Source organism: Watersipora subatra, chromosome 1, assembly GCF_963576615.1.
Source record: "Watersipora subatra chromosome 1, tzWatSuba1.1, whole genome shotgun sequence".
Classification (NCBI taxonomy): Eukaryota; Metazoa; Bryozoa; class Gymnolaemata; order Cheilostomatida; family Watersiporidae; genus Watersipora; species Watersipora subatra.
The window spans coordinates 79,142,597-79,164,493 of record NC_088708.1 but is presented as its reverse complement, the minus strand read 5'-3'; the positions used below and the strand labels follow the sequence as shown (position 1 = coordinate 79,164,493).

Genomic DNA, 21,897 nt, shown 5'->3' with positions numbered 1-21,897 from the left:
ATTTCTAACCATGAAGAGACACCGATCATCGCAAACCTGATTATGGCAGGATGAAACGAGCCCACTGCACCACCACCTGAAGACTTTAATGTAGCAATGTATTGCTAGGCTAGATGGAAAAACAGTACAGCGGGTGACTGAAGAGTTTTTAGAGAGAATAAATGTTGGAATATCTATAATAAAGGAATATATAAATATGGAATAAAGATAATTTAAAGGTTGGAGATGTTGTACCCGTAGTTGGAACCAATTATCTTAGGAACGTATGGCAAATAGGGTGAGTCAAAGAGGTGTTCCAAGAGCAGTATGTTTTGGTGCGTAAAGCAACTGTGAACCTACAAAATTGTAACCTAGACAAGAAAAGGCAAAAGGTTGTCGAACCAATTTATCTTTAATGTCCCATACCAAAACTAGTAAAACTTTTAGGAGCGTAGATAGTTCTCACTTATGTTACCTGTGTTATATTGTCTAGTAGAGCTTAGTGCTGGGACGATATCAAAAATTCGTTTCAGTACGATATGATCGAAATATCGAGATTTATCGAAATATCGAGTATGTTATTCGGAGTTGTCTTACCTGCCATGGAAGAGCAACTCCTTAATGAATTAATGTGTCAGTATAATTCTTTGAAAAATCGGGTATCAAATGGAGTAGAGGGCTATCTATCGACAATCATTCACCATGGTATTATAATGAATTAAATGCCATTCATCAGAATTATATTCTATTAGACTCTGTAAGCAAAGACTGCGATACTAACGCATTTAAATGGGTGGTTTTATCGACGATATCCGATATTTCGATATGGGCAGAAAGCACTCGGTACGGTTGGTATCAGAAAGTGGTATCGACGGTATACCGAAATATCGTAATATCTTCCCAGCACTAGTATACCTTGAAGTGTATCCTGGGTGAAGTGGTGCTGGATGAGTCTTCGGTTAGTTCTACACATATCCATAAAATTAGAGAGATTTTTAAACTATTGCTTTTAGCTTTATGTGTCCAACAGCCAAATTACTCATCGATGAACCATGAATAATTCCGATACAAAATTTCTAACATACGCCGAATAAATCAGTCATAAAACAAGCATTGTTTTATAGTAGCCTATAGACATAAAAACATAGTTAAGGATCTCGGGCCACACTTTTTGCGTTTATCAACTGTCAACAGACTACCCGACCCAGTTACCAAATATCATTGTTCAATTAGTAACTATTTTAAACATTAGTACAAACACAAAAGAGATCACAGAGCTAATCTCTATTTTATTATAGAGTATTATTGTATTCGAATCTGAATAGACAATTTGTGCTAACAGTTGATGGATATAAAAAAGGCATCAATAGAAAAGTAGTGGTATGAAGCTAACTGCTTGCTAGATAGTCATTGATCAGTTCTTCCACCTTGTGTTTCCGAGACAGCTTGTTTGCTTTTCCCATGAATCTGCCCGATTTGCCTGATCCTTTAGCATCTAGCGCTATTAATAACCTAACAACATAACATACAGCCTGTAAATCACTGAACCATTACAGCCTATTCTTTATCAAGTTTAATAATTTCCATGTCTACTCGATAAAAAAACAACTTCTAAACCTACTTTGGACTGAGTTCCCCGACCGCTTGCTCTGGTCCACAGAGCAAGAAGCTCCCAGACCCCCTCTCATCTCCCACAGAAATAAACTTGATAACATCAGTCTAAAAAGGAAATAACACTAGATATAGTTTACACCAAACTCTCTGTTTGCAGCTCCTAATAAATAACACACATCTAAAAAAATTTAGCGGCTAGATAAAACCCTTTAGGGGAACTTACAGGACAGCTCAGCTTTTTCATCAACTCATTCATGTAGGTATTATCACCTTCTCTCCTGTAAATACAAGTAATAACTCATTAATATAGGTATTATCACCTTCTCTCCTGTAAATACAAGTAATTACTCATTAATATAGGCATTATCACCTTCTCTCCTGTAAATACAAGTAATAACTCATTAATATAGGTATTATCACCTTCTCTCCTGAAAATACAAGTAATAACTCATTAATATAGGTATTATCACCTTCTCTACTGTAAATACAAGTAATAACTCATTAATATTATAGGTATTATCAATATAGGTAATACAATACTAGCGGGTTCGCAATTTCGCTAGTATTGTAAAAGCGTAAATACATAATTAATCTCCCACACAGAAGGGGAGATTAAAAAGTGCAGGCGGGTAAGAACAACCGTAACTCCAGTAGTCATTGGAGGATTAAATACAATAACACCTCAATATCAAACCTTCATATCAAATGTGGCTTGACCAAATAATGGCAATAATCAACACAAGTCAATCGCAAAAAAATTACGCTGTTGAGAACGGCTAATATCTTGAGACGAGTGCTCCAACTTTCAGGTTGCTCGTAGGAGACCCATGTGGTGAGGTACATAAAAAATCATACTTCTTTGGATTGAGAAAGTATAATTTTTATATGAAACCCTTTTTCGTCAGCCAAATGTTATAAGTGGTTACCATCTACTACTATAGTACCTAACCTATATGTAGATGTTGATATAAGTGGTTACCATCTACTACTATAGTACCCAACCTATATGTAGATGTTGTTATAAGTGGTTACCATCTACTACTATAGTACCCAACCTATATGTAGATGTTGATATAAGTAGTTACCATCTACTACTATAGTACCCAACCTATATGTAGATGTTGATATAAGTAGTTACCATCTACTACTATAGTACCCAACTTATATGTAGGTGTTGATATAAGTAGTTACCATCTACTACTATAGTACCCAACCTATATGTATGTGTTGATATAAGTAGTTACCATCTACTACTATAGTACCCAACTTATATGTAGATGTTGATATAAGTAGTTACCATCCACTACTATAGTACCCAACCTATATGTAGATGTTGATATAAGTAGTTACCATCCACTACTATAGTACCCAACCTATATGTAGATGTTGATATAAGTGGTTACCATCTACTACTGTAGTACCTAACCTATATGTAGGTGTTGATATAAGTGGTTACCATCTACTACTATCATACCCAACCTATATGTAGATGTTGATATAAGTAGTTACCATCTACTACTATAGTACCCAACCTATATGTAGATGTTGATATAAGTGGTTACCATCTACTACTATAATACCCAACCTATATGTAGATGTTGATATAAGTAGTTAGCATCTACTACTATAGTACCCAACCTATATGTAGGTGTTGATATAAGTGGTTACCATCTACTACTATAGTACCCAACCTATATGTAGGTGTTGATATAAGTAGTTACCATCTACTACTATAGTACCTAACCTATATGTAGGTGTTAATATAAGTGGTTACCATCTACTACTATAGTACCCAACCTATATGTAGATGTTGATATAAGTAGTTACCATCTACTACTATAGTACCCAACCTATATGTAGATGTTGATATAAGTGGTTACCATCTACTACTATAGTACCGAACCTATATGTAGGTGTTGATATAAGTGGTTACCATCTACTACTATAGTACCTAACCTATATGTAGGTGTTGATATAAGTGGTTACCATCTACTGCTATAGTACCCAACCTATATGTAGGTGTTGATATAAGTAGTTACCATCCACTACTATAGTACCCAACCTATATGTAGATGTTGATATAAGTGGTTACCATCTACTACTATAGTACCCAACCTATATGTAGATGTTGATATAAGTAGTTACCATCTACTACTATAGTACCCAACCTATATGTAGGTGTTGATATAAGTGGTTACCATCCACTACTATAGTACCCAACCTATATGTAGATGTTGATATAAGTAGTTACCATCTACTACTATAGTACCCAACCTATATGTAGATGTTGATATAAGTAGTTACCATCTACTACTATAGTACCCAACCTATATGTAGATGTTGATATAAGTAGTTACCATCTACTACTATAGTACCCAACCTATATGTAGGTGTTGATATAAGTAGTTACCATCTACTACTATAGTACCTAACCTATATGTAGGTGTTAATATAAGTGGTTACCATCTACTACTATAGTACCGAACCTATATGTAGGTGTTGATATAAGTGGTTACCATCTACTACTATAGTACCTAACCTATATGTAGGTGTTGATATAAGTGGTTACCATCTACTGCTATAGTACCCAACCTATATGTAGGTGTTGATATAAGTAGTTACCATCCACTACTATAGTACCCAACCTATATGTAGATGTTGATATAAGTGGTTACCATCTACTACTATAGTACCCAACCTATATGTAGATGTTGATATAAGTAGTTACCATCTACTACTATAGTACCCAACCTATATGTAGGTGTTGATATAAGTGGTTACCATCCACTACTATAGTACCCAACCTATATGTAGATGTTGATATAAGTAGTTACCATCTACTACTATAGTACCCAACCTATATGTAGATGTTGATATAAGTAGTTACCATCTACTACTATAGTACCCAACCTATATGTAGATGTTGATATAAGTAGTTACCATCTACTACTATAGTACCCAACCTATATGTAGGTGTTGATATAAGTGGTTACCATCTACTACTATAGTACCCAACCTATATGTAGGTGTTGATATAAGTAGTTACCATCTACTACTATAGTACCCAACCTATATGTAGGTGTTGATATAAGTAGTTACCATCCACTACTATAGTACCCAACCTATATGTAGATGTTGATATAAGTAGTTACCATCTACTACTATAGTACCCAACCTATATGTAAGTGTTGATATAAGTGGTTACCATCCACTACTATAGTACCCAACCTATATGTAGATGTTGATATAAGTAGTTACCATCTACTACTATAGTACCCAACCTATATGTAGATGTTGATATAAGTAGTTACCATCTACTACTATAGTACCCAACCTATATGTAGGTGTTGATATAAGTAGTTACCATCCACTACTATAGTACCCAACCTATATGTAGGTGTTGATATAAGTGGTTACCATCTACTACTATAGTACCTAACCTATATGTAGATGTTGATATAAGTGGTTACCATCTACTACTATAGTACCCAACCTATATGTAGATGTTGATATAAGTGGTTACCATCTACTACTATAGTACCCAACCTATATGTAGGTGTTGATATAAGTGGTTACCATCCACTACTATAGTACCTAACCTATATGTAGGTGTTGATATAAGTAGTTACCATCCACTACTATAGTACCTAACCTATATGTAGATGTTGATATAAGTAGTTACCATCCACTACTATAGTACCTAACCTATATGTAGATGTTGATATAAGTAGTTACCATCCACTACTATAGTACCTAACCTATATGTAGATGTTGATATAAGTGGTTACCATCTACTATTATAGTACCTAACCTATATGTAGATGTTGATATAAGTGGTTACCATCTACTACTATAGTACCCAACCTATATGTAGATGTTGATATAAGTAGTTACCATCTACTACTATAGTACCCAACCTATATGTAGGTGTTGATATAAGTAGTTACCATCCACTACTATAGTACCCAACCTATATGTAGATGTTGATATAAGTGGTTACCATCTACTACTATAGTACCTAACCTATATGTAGATGTTGATATAAGTAGTTACCATCCACTACTATAGTACCTAACCTATATGTAGGTGTTGATATAAGTGGTTACCATCTACTATTATAGTACCTAACCTATATGTAGATGTTGATATAAGTGGTTACCATCTACTATTATAGAACCTAACCTATATGTAGATGTTGATATAAGTAGTTACCATCCACTACTATAGTACCTAACCTATATGTAGATGTTGATATAAGTGGTTACCATCTACTACTATAGTACCTAACCTATATGTAGATGTTGATGTAAGTGGTTACCATCTACTACTATAGTACCCAACCTATATGTAAGTGTTGATATAAGTAGTTACCATCCACTACTATAGTACCTAACCTATATGTAGGTGTTGATATAAGTAGTTACCATCCACTACTATAGTACCTAACCTATATGTAGATGTTGATATAAGTGGTTACCATCTACTACTATAGTACCCAACCTATATGTAGGTGTTGATATAAGTAGTTATCATCCACTACTATAGTACCTAACCTATATGTAGATGTTGATATAAGTAGTTACCATCCACTACTATAGTACCTAACCTATATGTAGATGTTGATATAAGTGGTTACCATCTACTACTATAGTACCTAACCTATATGTAGATGTTGATATAAGTAGTTACCATCCACTACTATAGTACCTAACCTATATGTAGGTGTTGATATAAGTGGTTACCATCTACTACTATAGTACCCAACCTATATGTAGATGTTGATATAAGTAGTTACCATCCACTACTATAGTACCTAACCTATATGTAGATGTTGATATAAGTGGTTACCATCTACTATTATAGTACCTAACCTATATGTAGATGTTGATATAAGTAGTTACCATCTACTACTATAGTACCTAACCTATATGTAGGTGTTGATATAAGTGGTTACCATCTACTACTATAGTACCTAACCTATATGTAGATGTTGATATAAGTAGTTACCATCCACTACTATAGTACCTAACCTATATGTAGATGTTGATATAAGTGGTTACCATCTACTATTATAGTACCTAACCTATATGTAGATGTTGATATAAGTAGTTACCATCCACTACTATAGTACCTAACCTATATGTAGATGTTGATATAAGTGGTTACCATCTACTATTATAGTACCTAACCTATATGTAGATGTTGATATAAGTAGTTACCATCTACTACTATAGTACCTAACCTATATGTAGATGTTGATATAAGTAGTTACCATCCACTACTATAGTACCTAACCTATATGTAGGTGTTGATATAAGTGGTTACCATCTACTATTATAGTACCCAACCTATATGTAGATGTTGATATAAGTAGTTACCATCCACTACTATAGTACCTAACCTATATGTAGATGTTGATATAAGTGGTTACCATCTACTATTATAGTACCTAACCTATATGTAGATGTTGATATAAGTAGTTACCATCTACTACTATAGTACCTAACCTATATGTAGGTGTTGATATAAGTGGTTACCATCTACTACTATAGTACCTAACCTATATGTAGATGTTGATATAAGTAGTTACCATCCACTACTATAGTACCTAACCTATATGTAGATGTTGATATAAGTGGTTACCATCTACTACTATAGTACCTAACCTATATGTAGGTGTTGATATAAGTGGTTACCATCTACTACTATAGTACCCAACCTATATGTAGATGTTGATATAAGTGGTTACCATCCACTACTATAGTACCTAACCTATATGTAGATGTTGATATAAGTGGTTACCATCTACTATTATAGTACCTAACCTATATGTAGATGTTGATATAAGTAGTTACCATCTACTACTATAGTACCTAACCTATATGTAGGTGTTGATATAAGTGGTTACCATCTACTACTATAGTACCTAACCTATATGTAGATGTTGATATAAGTGGTTACCATCTACTATTATAGTACCTAACCTATATGTAGATGTTGATATAAGTAGTTACCATCCACTACTATAGTACCTAACCTATATGTAGATGTTGATATAAGTGGTTACCATCTACTATTATAGAACCTAACCTATATGTAGATGTTGATATAAGTAGTTACCATCCACTACTATAGTACCTAACCTATATGTAGATGTTGATATAAGTGGTTACCATCTACTACTATAGTACCTAACCTATATGTAGATGTTGATATAAGTGGTTACCATCTACTATTATAGAACCTAACCTATATGTAGATGTTGATATAAGTAGTTACCATCCACTACTATAGTACCTAACCTATATGTAGATGTTGATATAAGTGGTTACCATCCACTATTATAGTACCTAACCTATATGTAGATGTTGATATAAGTAGTTACCATCCACTACTATAGTACCTAACCTTTATGTAGATGTTGATATAAGTGGTTACCATCTACTACTAAAGTACCTAACCTATATGTAGATGTTGATTTTAAAGAGATACAAATATTTATCAGGTAATAGAAATGCAACTGACCTATGATGGAATATGTATGCACATTTACCGTCATTTACCATATCACTCAACCTCTGTGCCTCGTATGCCACCAACTCTTTCAATAGACTGGTAGAGTTCTGCAATACACAACTTAATAATAACATGTGAAACAGCATTTATAAACTAATAAGATAATAATATATAAGTCAGCAGTCAGGTGACAGTATACATGTAGAAGTCAACAATTAGATGATAATAATATATAAGTCAGCAGTCAGGTGACAGTATACATGTGGAAGTCAACAATAAGATGATAATAATATATATGTCAGCAATCAGGTGACAATATACATGTAGAAGTCAACAATAAGATGATAATAATATATAAGTCAGCAATCAGGTGACAATATACATGTAGAAGTCAACAATAAGATGATAATCTACTATATAAACGGCAATCTGTGTGTGCGTGCGTGTTGGTCTGCCTTATAGAGCGGTTTTTCCTTTTATCGTCATACGAAGCGAACTGAATTAACATGATATGAGTAGTAAATAAATTATAGGGTGGTATTTCTTTTTTCCATCCAGTCATACGAAGCCAACTGAATTAATACGAGTAATAAATACCGTACTTTCGGACTATTAGCCGCTATAGTCTAGTGGCCACAGAGCATTTTCGTGTCAACAGGTGGCAGAAGATGGGTCTATGGAAGCTTAATACTTTTAGCATGTTTTTAACCGACAGTCTTTCCTTTTTCGATTCAGTCGTACGAAGCGAACTAAATTAATATGAGTAAGTAGTAAAATTAAATTAGTAGTAAATTATTAATAGTAAATTAAACAAAATTTACTACTCATTAAATAAATTAATGAGTAGTAAATAAAATAAAATTTACTACTCATTAAATAAATTAATGAGTAGTAAATTAAATAAAATTTACTACTCATTAAATAAATCAATGAGTAGTAAATTGCATGTAATTAATATTTATTGCCAATGTGTACCGGGAAGGTGACGCGAACATTTGTTTTTTGCGGCCACTGGAAAAAGCATTGTTCTCGCCTACTAAATTCCTACTTCAATAAGTTAAGTACTTCTCATTCAATGTTGTATTGTCTATGAATTGCCACACCTCTACTACATAACCTTTTCACTGCCGTCCATGTACAAATTTAGCTATCAGCCTACTGCCAGCCATTTTGCCGATATTGCCTCTATATGTATACAATACTTTTTCAATTTGAAACTTCATCTAGAACGTTTGATTTGGTTTTATATTTCGTTTTGCGAACATGTTAACAAACATGCAAAAAATTCTTTGTATCTATACTTTGTGCATTGATAAGGCGATGTGAAGCTACGAAGCTAAAACGATCCTCTACAATGTTCCTTATTCTTACAAAACCATTACTTTCACCACCATCAGTCGGTGCTGCTATTACTATTTTAATTATCTGTGTAATCACAAAAATCTGAACCGGCTATAATGTCATCAACATTAGTAATTATTTCTTTTCTAACTCGGGAGGCACTTACAAAACTTACACAAAAAATGTTCGCTTTCAAGTTGGAAATTTCCAAACATAGATTTAAAATTAAATTTTAAGCTAATTGTACAGAGAAATCCTCGGACAATACAGTCACTACCATAAAAGTCCTAAAGAATGTTGGTTATGTTATCAACGAATAATAAAATTCAATTACTACACAATTGCTGGGAAAGTCGCGAAAATGCATCTACGGCAGTTGACCATAGAAAATGCATAAATGCGTCAACGGCAGCAAAAGTTTTAAAAACGTTGGATTTGCCACTGTTTGTGATAGTAAACATGTTCATTCCTTCCGCAGCTAAGTTACTTTTACTTTTTTTCAAGCTACGAGTACTACAGAACTACAGCAGCTACTACAGAACTTGCATGGGTACTCCGAGTGTTGCGATAGGCGACAGTGAGAGGAAAGAGAGCAGGGTATATTACGAAAAAGCACACCATCTCATTCACTTCTAGAAACGCTCCCGATTGAAAGTATACCTCAAATAACCTAAAAGCCAGAAGTTTTACCAATTAAAATGCTCACCTCTTGAAGCAGTACAATGCCTCCCAAAAACCCTATTCTACTGCCAAAATGCAAAAACAGATTGATTCCCATAGAGAAAGAGACCGAATTCGCAAAGCAGCAGCTAGACGAGCAGAAACTGCTGAGCAAACGCGGCTACAGCTAGAACAGGCTAGAACTGCTACTGCAGCAGCTAGAAGTGCAGAAATTTGAGAGCAAACACAGCTATGCCTACAACGAAACAGAATAGCTACTGCAGCTGCTAGAAGAGCAGAAACTGATGAACAAACACAGCTACGTCGAGAGCAGGCCAGAATAAATGCCGCAGCTGCTAGAAGTGCAGAGACTGCTGAGCCGACCCAGCAGCGACTCAAACTCCTCAGAGCAGCTGCTGCAGCTGCTACAGCTGCCAGACGTGCAGAAATCATTGAGCAGTTGCGGCGCTGACAAGAACATGATGCACTAGCTACAGCAGCTGCTCGGCGAGCTGAATTTCCAGAGCAGACGCAACGGCGACAACAACAAGATGCACCAACTAGAGCAGTTGCTCGGCCAGCTGTACGTTGCCAGCTCAAGAGTAGGCACAAGCCGAAAACTTTGTTAATACACCCAACAGAAAAACAAAAAATGTTGTCTATCTGCAAGTGTTGCGTTGAATTAACATTGTGCTATTGTTATGTCATGCTTGCATTGAATTAATGTTATGTTATTCTTATGTCATGCTGTCCTTCATGTTCTGCTATACCTACATATTATCCACATGCAGTAGTCTAACATATTTTTCAGTATATATATATTTTCAAGCATTCGTTTTCCTTATTGTATCTCATAAAAAGGCTATCATGTTGGTGTTGTTGTATTATTGTAAGGTGCTAATGCTGTATCTGCCTTGACATCATGTCTGTGGTATTATACATTTAAATTTTACTGATAATAACATTTATCACTACAACCACATTACTAATATACTGTTTGTATATACCATGTCAAAACACAGGCTATAGACGAAGAACTGGTGAGCCATGATTAGTGCTTCAAGCATATAGAAGTCTCCATTCAATAAATGCTGGTGATAGCAAAATATTTTGTAGAATTTCCTAAATGCAAAGCCTTTCGATACTGCCAGTTTGAACAACTTCAGTTTGCCTAGCAATGTCAATTTCATTATCAGCTCTCTGTACAAAAAAAGGACAACTCCGATTTGAGTGGTTCGAGAATGATGCATTGTAGACTAGCTGTCAAACACATTGCGGATTTCCATTGTTCTCCCAACATTATTTACATGTAATACTGCATATGTGTATGCAGTCTGATCAAGGAAACAATTTCAGTAAACTGCATATTTGGCGTTGTTTTACAGTATGAAAGACAACTCTCAATAAACCTCTTGCTGTATGTGAATCTGTTCTCGTGGACAGGTAATGCAGCTAGTAATATATAAGTCAGCAATCAGGTGACAATACACATGTAGAAGTCAACAATAAGATGATAATAATATATAAGACAGCAATCAGGTGACAATATACATGTAGAAGTCAACAATAAAATGATAATAATATATAAGACAGCAATCAGGTGACAATACACATGTAGAAGTCAACAATTAGATGATAATAATATATGTCAGCAATCAGGTGACAATACACATGTAGAAGTCAACAATTAGATGATAATAATATATATGTCAGCAGTCAGGTGACAATATACATGTAGAAGTCAACAATTAGATGATAATAATATATGTCAGCAATCAGGTGACAATATACATGTAGAAGTCAACAATTAGATGATAATATTATAAGTCAGCAATTGGCATAAAATTAAGCTGCCTTATTTCTGTCATTCCATAAAAATAAACATATCCCATTCGCGGATTCGTATAAAACCAAAACATACCTTGTTTGCAACCTTATATGCGTTCTGTAACTTCTTTATGAGATCAGGAAAGTCATCGGGTGAGCCGCTAGAAGAAAAAAAATCAAAAGACCAACGATGACTTGATAGGTTGATGTGATCATTTTAGACTGTCTATCAATCTAACATATAGCCTAAAATAAATTCCTCACTGTACACATTGTAACCATTTGGTTTCCAACTTCAACATTTGTTTATTCATGGTATACTGGAGTATACTGGAGACTTGAAACTCTCAACTTGTTTATTCATGGTATACTGGAGTATACTAGAGACTTGAAGCTCTCAAAATATGTCTGAAATACTGTTTTATCTGGAACCCATCTTATATTTACCATACCTCTATCATACTTCTACCATACCTTTACCATACCTTTATCATAGCTCTATCATACCTCTATCATAGCTATACCATACCTCTACAATACCTTTATCATAGTTCTATCATACCTCTATCATACTTCTACCATACCCCTACCATACCTTTATCATAGCTCTATCATACCTCTATCATAGCTATACCATACCTCTACCATACATCTATCATACCTCTATCATACAACTATCATCTCTACCAAACCTTTATCATACCTATACCATACCTCCGCCATACCACAATTAGAATTCAAGCACTTCGTGTACACCGATTGCATAACACTAATCGCAGAGAATCTAACGTACCTTTCGTTCAAGCACAAATCCAAGCATGAAAAAACTGCTAATGTATAAAGCTATTAAAATTTGCATATCAGATCTTTAAGGGTCAGCACATAAGGCTGAACAAGTCAGGTCACAAGACAAAACCAGAGTGAAAACACCCTCAGTAGACGTTCATAAAAAAGGCAAGCTAGAACAGAGGTCAGCTTACGTCATCAAAGAATTTATTTCTCTTTCAGTGTTTAGAGATTTTTCTAAAGCCCGGAGCACTCGACGGCCTGCGTGGAAGCTGAGCAATGTACAGCCCTTCTTTCCCTTTTCAGTTCCGATCAGCTTAATTGACTGCAGAGATAAAACGCTAAGATTATAGTAACATAAATGTGAAAGTGGCTAGGTGGCACCACAGTCATCTATCGATTTTATGTGCATAGCCTTCGACTCTCAGTCTATCACACAGAGCTTCCTTTCAATGGCCACTTTCTATCGTGTTTGACACGACAAGAGGGAAAGGAGCGGCGGGTCACCATAAAATCAGTAACAGTTTCGCAATATTAAGGCAGCAGTGGCATGCGATAGATACTAGAGCAAAAGTGTACTGGCGCTGTTCAGATCTAGATTGAAGACGGAACTGCTTGACTTCTTCCATCCAACTGTGCACATACACGAGTTCTTTTATTGATGATATAAAATAAAATAGCCTCCAAAACATGGAGTACAATTATAACAATCAGATCTTAATCTATAACTGCTTCTCGTACTGAAATTGTCTGTCTTTAAAATTATGGTTCCCATATACAGTGAAACATGGATAACTCAAACTTCACGGGACCGAGAGCGAAAGTGTTTGAGTTATCAGAGCGAATGAATGTATTTATCAGTAGATACATATACAAACTACAAGTATATATAAAACTAAAGTATAGGTTGTCTGTTGTAAGTTAAAGGGCATCTGATGTAGAGTTTTAAAGTATTTATCAGAAAGTATAGATATTTTTATACACTTGAGATTTGTGTGTTGTTTTAGGTGATGTGACTGCCAGAACCTTTTCAGATTAAAATTGGCAAAACCTAATCGCGGTAAAAAAACGCTCAGAAGACGTTTTTTCTTTTGAGTGTTTTACTCGAGATCAATTTTGCCAATTTTAATCTTAAAACGTCTTGTCAGTCACATCACCTAAAACTGCAAACAAATCTCAGCCCAATAGAAAAAAATCTATTCTTTCAGATAATTTTTAAAACTGGACATAAGTAAACATTTATGACCAATGCAAAAAAGCATGCTTTACATCTGATCAGTTGTTTCATTTAAAAAACTTATCGAGTGTAGTCTGTGACAAGGTATTTGTTTGACAAAGATCAACAGTGTGACTTATTGTAGAAATAGATTTTAAACAGTTATTATAGTCCTTAAAAACTTGTTAGCCTTTTCTAACAAAATTGGCCCATCGATAGGTACGCCTTCACTACGCACTTGTCTAAACCAAGTCAATAATACACCATCCAAATCATCGTGCGACGTTGAACGATCTCTTAGCCTTGATGAATTTTGGACACATAACGATCTTATTCTTTCTTTTTGTTTAATCCACGTTGACACTGTACTTTTTGGAAGATTTTCTCTTTTTGATAATGTTGATAGCTTTTGTCCTGCTTCGATTTCCTCGAGTACTTTAAGTTTGTCAGAAGGTTTCCACGCTTTTCTTTGCTTGCGTGATGCCATCGTAAAGCGGATGTCTGTTTTAGCGGACACCAAGCCACGAGCCTATTTGTGACATTTTATCTTTATGTATCCGCATATAATCACTGTTACAATATGTATTTTGCATGCTGTGTCTATCTTTATTAAATTTTTATCGCTAATACCTTCTAACGTTTATAGCTTGGCCGTAACAAAGCAAACGTCTTAGCGACCCTATTAATCATTTTTATACGATTTCTTTTTCGGTTCCATTATACGGTATGGGGGGAAATTATATGTACACTATACGCGTATAAAAAGCACTTTCGTTAAGAAAGCAGAGTAGTCTCAGCTCCGCGACTAGTGGAAACTCCTTCGAAATAAATTGAACGGAAACCACGTTTGTGAATTCGGCAAAAAACTGTTCGAGTTAACGGTGCCGAGGTCAAGTTATATAGAGCCATTTATCATTGCGTGGGAACGGACCAAGCAAATCCATTCGAGTTAACCATGTGTTCGATATATCCGAGGGCGAGTTATCCATGTTTCACTGTATACAATAAAGCTGGCAGATGCCCCGGCTGATACGGAAGATTCAAGGGATTTCAAAATATAAGAGACGTATTTGACACATGGGTTCAGAGAAGAATAAATACTTGGAGATGAGACATATTTGACACATGGGTTCATAGAAAAATACATACCTGGAGATGAAACGTATTTGACACATGGGTTCACAGAAGAATAAATACCTGGAGATGAGACGTATTTGACACATGGGTTCCACAACATAGGTTTTCATCTATCCCATCTATTGTCATCACTCTAATTGGACCTGTTAGGTTGTCAGGCAATCCTCGCGATTTTATCTGCATGAGCAATAGAAGGCAACCACTAGATAGCAAAAATAATGGACAAGCAATCGATATCCACTTCCATTTTAACTCAGACCCTCTGCAGCAAAAGAGTACCAGAGTCACTGAACGATTGTCAGCTTTAGTGTGGAGTGAGCACTTGCTATTTACAGTGCATCTTAATCCCGATATGCCATAACAAAAACCTAACTCAACATAATTCTAATGTAAACTCGGAGCATAAAAATAATTTTAAAGATGAATTGCTGACTGTGCAAATTAAAAGATACAAACAAACAGAACTATGAACACGAATGCAATGTGCATGCAGGAATTATTAACTAAGTGATGAGCTATTTTGCATATATATTGTATTCTAAGACAGCGTCATCGAGTTATCATACATGTAAATGTTACCTTGGCACTATCTTTTGCAATTGTCTTTTCATTATTCGGGTGTAATAGCTACTTTCAGAAATAATTGTCACTCTTAACTGCACAACACACGAGTTAATTCTATTCGAGTGTCACACAGAATTACTTAATGTTTCTACTTACGGTTAGTTACAACAGACTGCATTCTGCCGTTATTTCCATAATTTGAATTTCAAACAAATAAATAAGAATGAAGAACAAAGTAAAGACTCCGAAGTTTCACAGTGATTAAACACCAATATGAGTGTGAACTTGAGTGTGAACTCCCCTTTAAATTTGGTGCGTGTGAGAAACAGTAGAATTACTTTGCTAAGACATACCTTTTGCACAGCAGGATGGTCAGTGTCATCATAATAAGTTGGGTACATGGCGAGCTGCTCCCTGACATACTGGTTTGAAAGATCTTCTATGTTAGCCTGTTGCTCTACACTAAGGCTGGGTGTGTCTAGTTCTATCTTGCACGCTGTCTCCGATAAACTCCTAAAATATTTCATGATTAGAGTAAATTCATCAACCAGATCCTCGGTACACGTGTTTCTATTTCCAGGGTCCATCATAACTTCAGAGTCGACACTTAATAATGCTGGTTTCCACTTTACATTTTACTTCTAGATTAAGCGTTAACTGTCTTCCTGCTAGCTCCATAACTTTTTATGCAATTAAAAAAAACCTTTTCCAAGTCACTTCGGAATTTTTTTAATGAAATGTTTAACTTGTTTGCTAGTGCGTGCTACCACACGCCCCATAGTACGCGCTACCACACGCCCCGTAGTACGCGCTACCACATGCGCCGTAGTGCGTGCTACCACATGCCCCGTAGTATGCACTACCACATGCCCCGCAGTACGCGCTATCACGTGCCCTGTAGTGCCGGCTACCACGTGTTCCGCAGTACGCGCCACCACATGCTCTGTAGTGCGCGCGACCAGGTGCCCTGTAGTGCGCGCTACCACATGCCCCACAGTGCGGTTCGGTACAGCATTCGTTTATGGCCAAAAGCCATGTAGCACAGTTTTAGTAGGCTTCGTACAAAACGCTTCTGATTAGTGAGCAGGTAATTAATTAGTCTATCATATCTGTACTATTGTGTCTGCACATAAACGAAAGGAAACGAATATCAACACGTGTTGAGCCAATAGAAAGTATGTTTACAATCCATACTGAGTGTTTACAACCTATCATGCAAGCTTTACAAAAATTTTATATTTTTTATCGCACTTTCCTCTTAGCAATGACAGGTCATGCCAGATGCATTACAGCTACGAAGGCTTCGCTAATTGTAAATCAATGGACTTTGGGTGTTTTTTATTGAACAATAGTACACTGAGAGTGATTATTTTATTTTTAGCAGTAATAATAATGCCGTAAGCTGTAATAATATTGATAGCTCATCCAACTCGGACATGTTCAAGGTCGTAGCGAAAATAGTGGAAAAAGCATCTGAGCTCATTCAACACATTTGTAGCATTTTGATGGCATAAACTGATGTAAAATTTAATGCTCATTGATTTAGCATAAAAATACTTTTTACAGACAGTAACATCCAAAGGTTATTGTCAACACTTTTGAAATTAATAATATAATTTTATATCTTAGGTACATTAGGTCAAATATTAAGTGTGATCGAATATTTAATTATCTCTCTGCAAAAACATTAATTTGGTACGAAAGAGTTACAAGCCGATGTGAGAAATTATATGCCTCTATTGTTTGGACCTACGACAACTACTATTTTATCATCTTACCAAGCGGTCGTTTTGAAGTTGTAATTGGCTTCAGCTACAGCAGTGATGAGATGCTGGGCTGCAGAAGAAAGGTATCATTGTGTAAGACTTCATCATAGTCACATATATCAGACTTCATCACAGACACATATATAAGACTTCATCACAGACACATATATCAGACTTCATCATAGTCACATATATAAGACTTCATCACAGACACATATATCAGACTTCATCATAGTCACATATATAAGACTTCATCACAGACACATATATAAGACTTCATCATAGTCACATATATAAAACTTTATCATAGTCACATATATAACACTTCATCATAGTCACATATATAAGACTTCATCACAGACACATATATAAGACTTTATCATAGTCACATATATAAGACTTTATCATAGTCACATATATAACACTTCATCATAGTCACATATATAAGACTTCATCATAGTCACATATATAAGACTTTATCATAGTCACATATATAAGACTTCACCACAGACACATATATAAGACTTCATCATAGTCACATATATAAGACTTCATCATAGTCACATATATAAGACTTCATCACAGACACATATATAAGACTTCATCACAGACACATATATAAGACTTCATCATAGTCACATATATAAGACTTCATCATAGTCACATATATAAGACTTCATCATAGTCACATATATAAGACTTCATCATAGTCACATATATAAGACTTCATCATAGTCACATATATAACACTTCATCATAGTCACATATATAAAACTTCATCATAGTCACATATATAAGACTTCATCATAGTCACATATATAAGACTTCATCATAGTCACATATATAACACTTCATCATAGTCACATATATAACACTTCATCATAGTCACATATATAACACTTCATCATAGTCACATACGTATATAAGACTTCATCATAGTCACATATATAAGACTTCATCACAGACACATATATAAGACTTCATCACAGACACATATATAAGACTTCATCATAGTCACATATATAAGACTTCATCATAGTCACATATATAAGACTTCATCATAGTCACATATATAAGACTTCATCATAGTCACATATATAACACTTCATCATAGTCACATATATAACACTTCATCATAGTCACATATATAACACTTCATCATAGTCACATACGTATATAAGACTTCATCATAGTCACATATATAAGACTTTATCATAGTCACATATATAAGACTTCATCATAGTCACATATATAAGACTTTATCATAGTCACATATATAAGACTTCATCATAGTCACATATATAAGACTTCATCATAGTCATATATATAAGACTTCACCACAGTCGCATATGTAAGATCATTCTAAATTAATAACTATCAATAAATAATAATGAAATAATAATGAAGTTATGCGGTCACAGGAAGATATTGCAGTGTGTGGAAGCTACCTGAATGTTGCTGCATGTGGTCAAATCTTCTGACCCAGTCCACCCTCACATCAGCCTCATCTCCAGGGCTAAGGGGTGTCAGCGTAAAGTGTACAGCTTGATTGTCTTTCAGAGATACCTTGAGGACAGGGATGCCATTTATCTAAAAGAGGGAGGAAAAAGGGCTAATATTCCATCTGCTATCTATCAGCTGTGTAGCAGAAGCTGCCCAAAACATTAATTAGGCGTACAGATTTTAGACTCCCTACTTTCTCTGCCTTCTCTCTCTCCCTTTTTCACTTCCTATGCAGACAGAGCATACAAGTTGACTAAGAAATACAAGTACTGCTAGGACAACGGCCACCATGGCAACAGCCACCGGGGCAACAGCCACCGGGGCAACAGCCACCAGGGCAGGCATTCCAGTGTAACAGACAAGACACAGTCATGAAATTTAGTAGCTACAGTCATGTGCAAAAGAAAGGGTCCACCTCTGATTCTCATTGCCAATATATGTACATGTAGACCAAATTTCAAATGCTCATAAACCTGTGCCAACTTGTTGAAATCTACCTAAACTATATATCAATAAACTCGGCATTTACTCAGCTTTCTTTTGATGAGAGTAATTCCAGTGTAAATAAATTAGCAATGGATGAGCAAGTACTAATTAGCCTCCTTTGATCCTACTCTATTTTCGCTAATCTCGTCAAACAATGACCAATTTTTAATTGGCTCTAGCTTCTGATTGAAGTGAGATATTCACTTACTTTAAAAGTTGTCTGACACTTCAACTCATTCTTGAGATGATATTAAAATTTTAGCATTCTGCAAAATTTAGAATTTGTGTATATAAGGCAGCGAAAACGGGACTTCAGGAATTCGAGCATTGGAAATTCCATCCCAGACATTACATTTTGCAAGATAGATCAAAAATGACATCAGGTTCTGATTCTCCAGAAGCTGCTGATTCCAAAAATATATACATTATTATACTTGGAGCGAACACCTATGCTTCAGCACAGGTTTACTGTCCGAAATACACAACAATTTGGGGTGGCCCCTTCCTTTTGCACATCACTGTATGTACCGTGACAGTCATGTGACGAGAAATGCATGCGATAGAAAAAGCATAAACCCGGAGAACCATCTGATGGGAAAGACGGGTAATGTGTGTGCTGTGACAGCTATGTGATGGAAAAAGTATGCAATGAGAACGGTATTCGGTGAGAAAGGCATGTAATGTATTTGCTGCGAATTGCAGAGGCAACAGCTCTGAGAGGTAAGAGATTGTAAAAGGCGTGTAGTGTATTTGCTGTGGATTGAAGAGGCAACAACTCTGAGATGTAAGAGAGGTAAAAGGCATGTAATGTACTTGCTGTGGATTGAAGAGGCAACAACTCTGAGATGTGAGAGATGGTAAAAGCATCTGGCATAAGATGTGCCATCAAAGACGCAAAGCTCAAAATACATCAAGTGTAGCAGCAGCGAGGTATACTTACAGTTCCCCGGTCATCTGGCTACAACATAAACATGACAAAATAGAATTCAGTTATCTGTATGATTGTAAGGTCGTAAACATCCATTTTGTCAAATAAAGAACTATCAAATATGTCATACCTGGCCACCACCTTCTGGAAAGAGCACAGTGTCATTGAGGATGATATTAAAGCCATCTGTCTTAGACCCATTTAACTGCTCGCTAGCAGCTTCACATGATATGACTTTGGTGGTCAGCTGCAACAGATCAGTTTCTCTCATCAACATGTTCATATCTATAGACTGGCAGGTGGCAATGGAATGCACAGACATGTATAGAGCAGATGGACATGATACAATGTATAGACATGTATGGAGCAGATGGACATGATACAATGTATAGACATGTATGGAGCAGATGGACACGATACAATGGATAGAATACGACTGCTCTAATTCTAGAATCTATTTCAAGTCATAAAAATATTTATGTAATCAGACTCTATTTTGTGACATGTACAAGACGCGCGTGTCTACAACTATTACACCTATCATTTATACAATGCATAATATTAGCACGGCTGTGTCAAACTTCAACCGACTAATCGAAAAAACCACTGTGAGTAAAACACTGAATTATATCAGATGGAAATGTACATGCTCCACTGCAATAAAGATCCAACCCTTAGCGACTAATACATGTGCATTTCCCCAAAAGCAATAGCCTAAGCCTACATGTATTGCAACTAATGACGGGGCATTGACTTTAGTTACCACTGGCAATTGACACTGAACTTGCATCTGACCTGTTGGTAATAAAAAACCAATTGACAATACAGCCATTTCAATACATGCAACCTATTGGGTCATTTGCAAATTTCTGATAGAACTATTATACAGAGTAATGGTGCTTTCTACAATGGTGCTGATAATCTTATCAAAACTTATCTTGTTGCTTTCAATAGGCTGTTGTATAAATGCATAGGTAAATGTTCACATCATACAGTATATTATTACAATTCCCTAGTGATAGCATTGTCACGAGAGCAAACATGTTGCTGGTCTCCAAATTTTAGTGAGCCTAATTTGTAATAGAATCAGAGATTTTGCTTGAAGAGACTTATAATTACGATGGCGGTACTGAAAGTGCTAATAAATCTGGTTTGTTTGATCTGTAGAATATCCCAAGTTTGTAAAAATGTTTCCAATATTGGACATCTAAGTTATTGCTAAGTCATTTGCACTGAAACTGTGACCTATGTGCATTTGTTACAGAATTGAAAAAAATACTCTTAGTATTTTGGTATTTAATGAACACACTGAAGCTTTTAAATTGTAATTTGTTTTACCTGCTTCAAATACGAATTTTTTTGGCAGGCGAGAGACATAGCTCTTATTACCAATGGTACGATTATATAAGATTTTCCTTGGAAGCGGCAGTCTGATAAAGCTATACCTCACGTCTAGTCCGTACATTAACTAACTTGCATAAAGTTATGCTACGGTATTTTTAGTCTTACCTGCAGCAATTACTACACGAAATCTGTTAATGTGATCACTACATAACCTTTAATAGTATCGGTAA

At 35.5% G+C, this 21,897-nt stretch overlaps 1 protein-coding gene across 1 annotated transcript; it reads right to left on the bottom strand.

The window, feature by feature from the left end:
- Positions 1 to 1,117: 1,117 nt before the first annotated feature.
- LOC137402124 (alanyl-tRNA editing protein Aarsd1-like) lies at positions 1,118 to 21,786 on the bottom strand. The gene is made up of 13 exons (XM_068088596.1): positions 21,662 to 21,786; positions 20,454 to 20,570; positions 20,336 to 20,353; positions 18,855 to 18,996; positions 17,419 to 17,476; positions 15,994 to 16,153; positions 15,137 to 15,253; positions 12,918 to 13,048; positions 12,032 to 12,098; positions 8,119 to 8,216; positions 1,817 to 1,871; positions 1,601 to 1,698; positions 1,118 to 1,491 (listed from the first exon to the last, which is right to left on the bottom strand). The coding sequence occupies exons 1-13, from the start codon at positions 21,698 to 21,700 to the stop codon at positions 1,368 to 1,370; spliced, it is 1,224 nt and encodes a 407-aa protein (XP_067944697.1). The 5' UTR covers positions 21,701 to 21,786; the 3' UTR covers positions 1,118 to 1,367.
- Between the last annotated feature and the right edge of the window lie 111 nt (positions 21,787 to 21,897).

Bases quoted from the DNA above. Each gene is read 5' to 3' on its own strand.
- LOC137402124 (XM_068088596.1), bottom strand. From the start codon at position 21,700: ATGTCTCTCGCCTGCCAAAAAAATTCGTATTTGAAGCAG. The intron at 1,872-8,118 runs GTCAGTTGCATT...TTGTATTTACAG, and splicing joins GCATACATATTCCATCATAG to GAGAGAAGGTGATAATACCT. The intron at 1,699-1,816 runs GTAAGTTCCCCT...TTTCCTTTTTAG, and splicing joins TGAAAAAGCTGAGCTGTCCT to ACTGATGTTATCAAGTTTAT.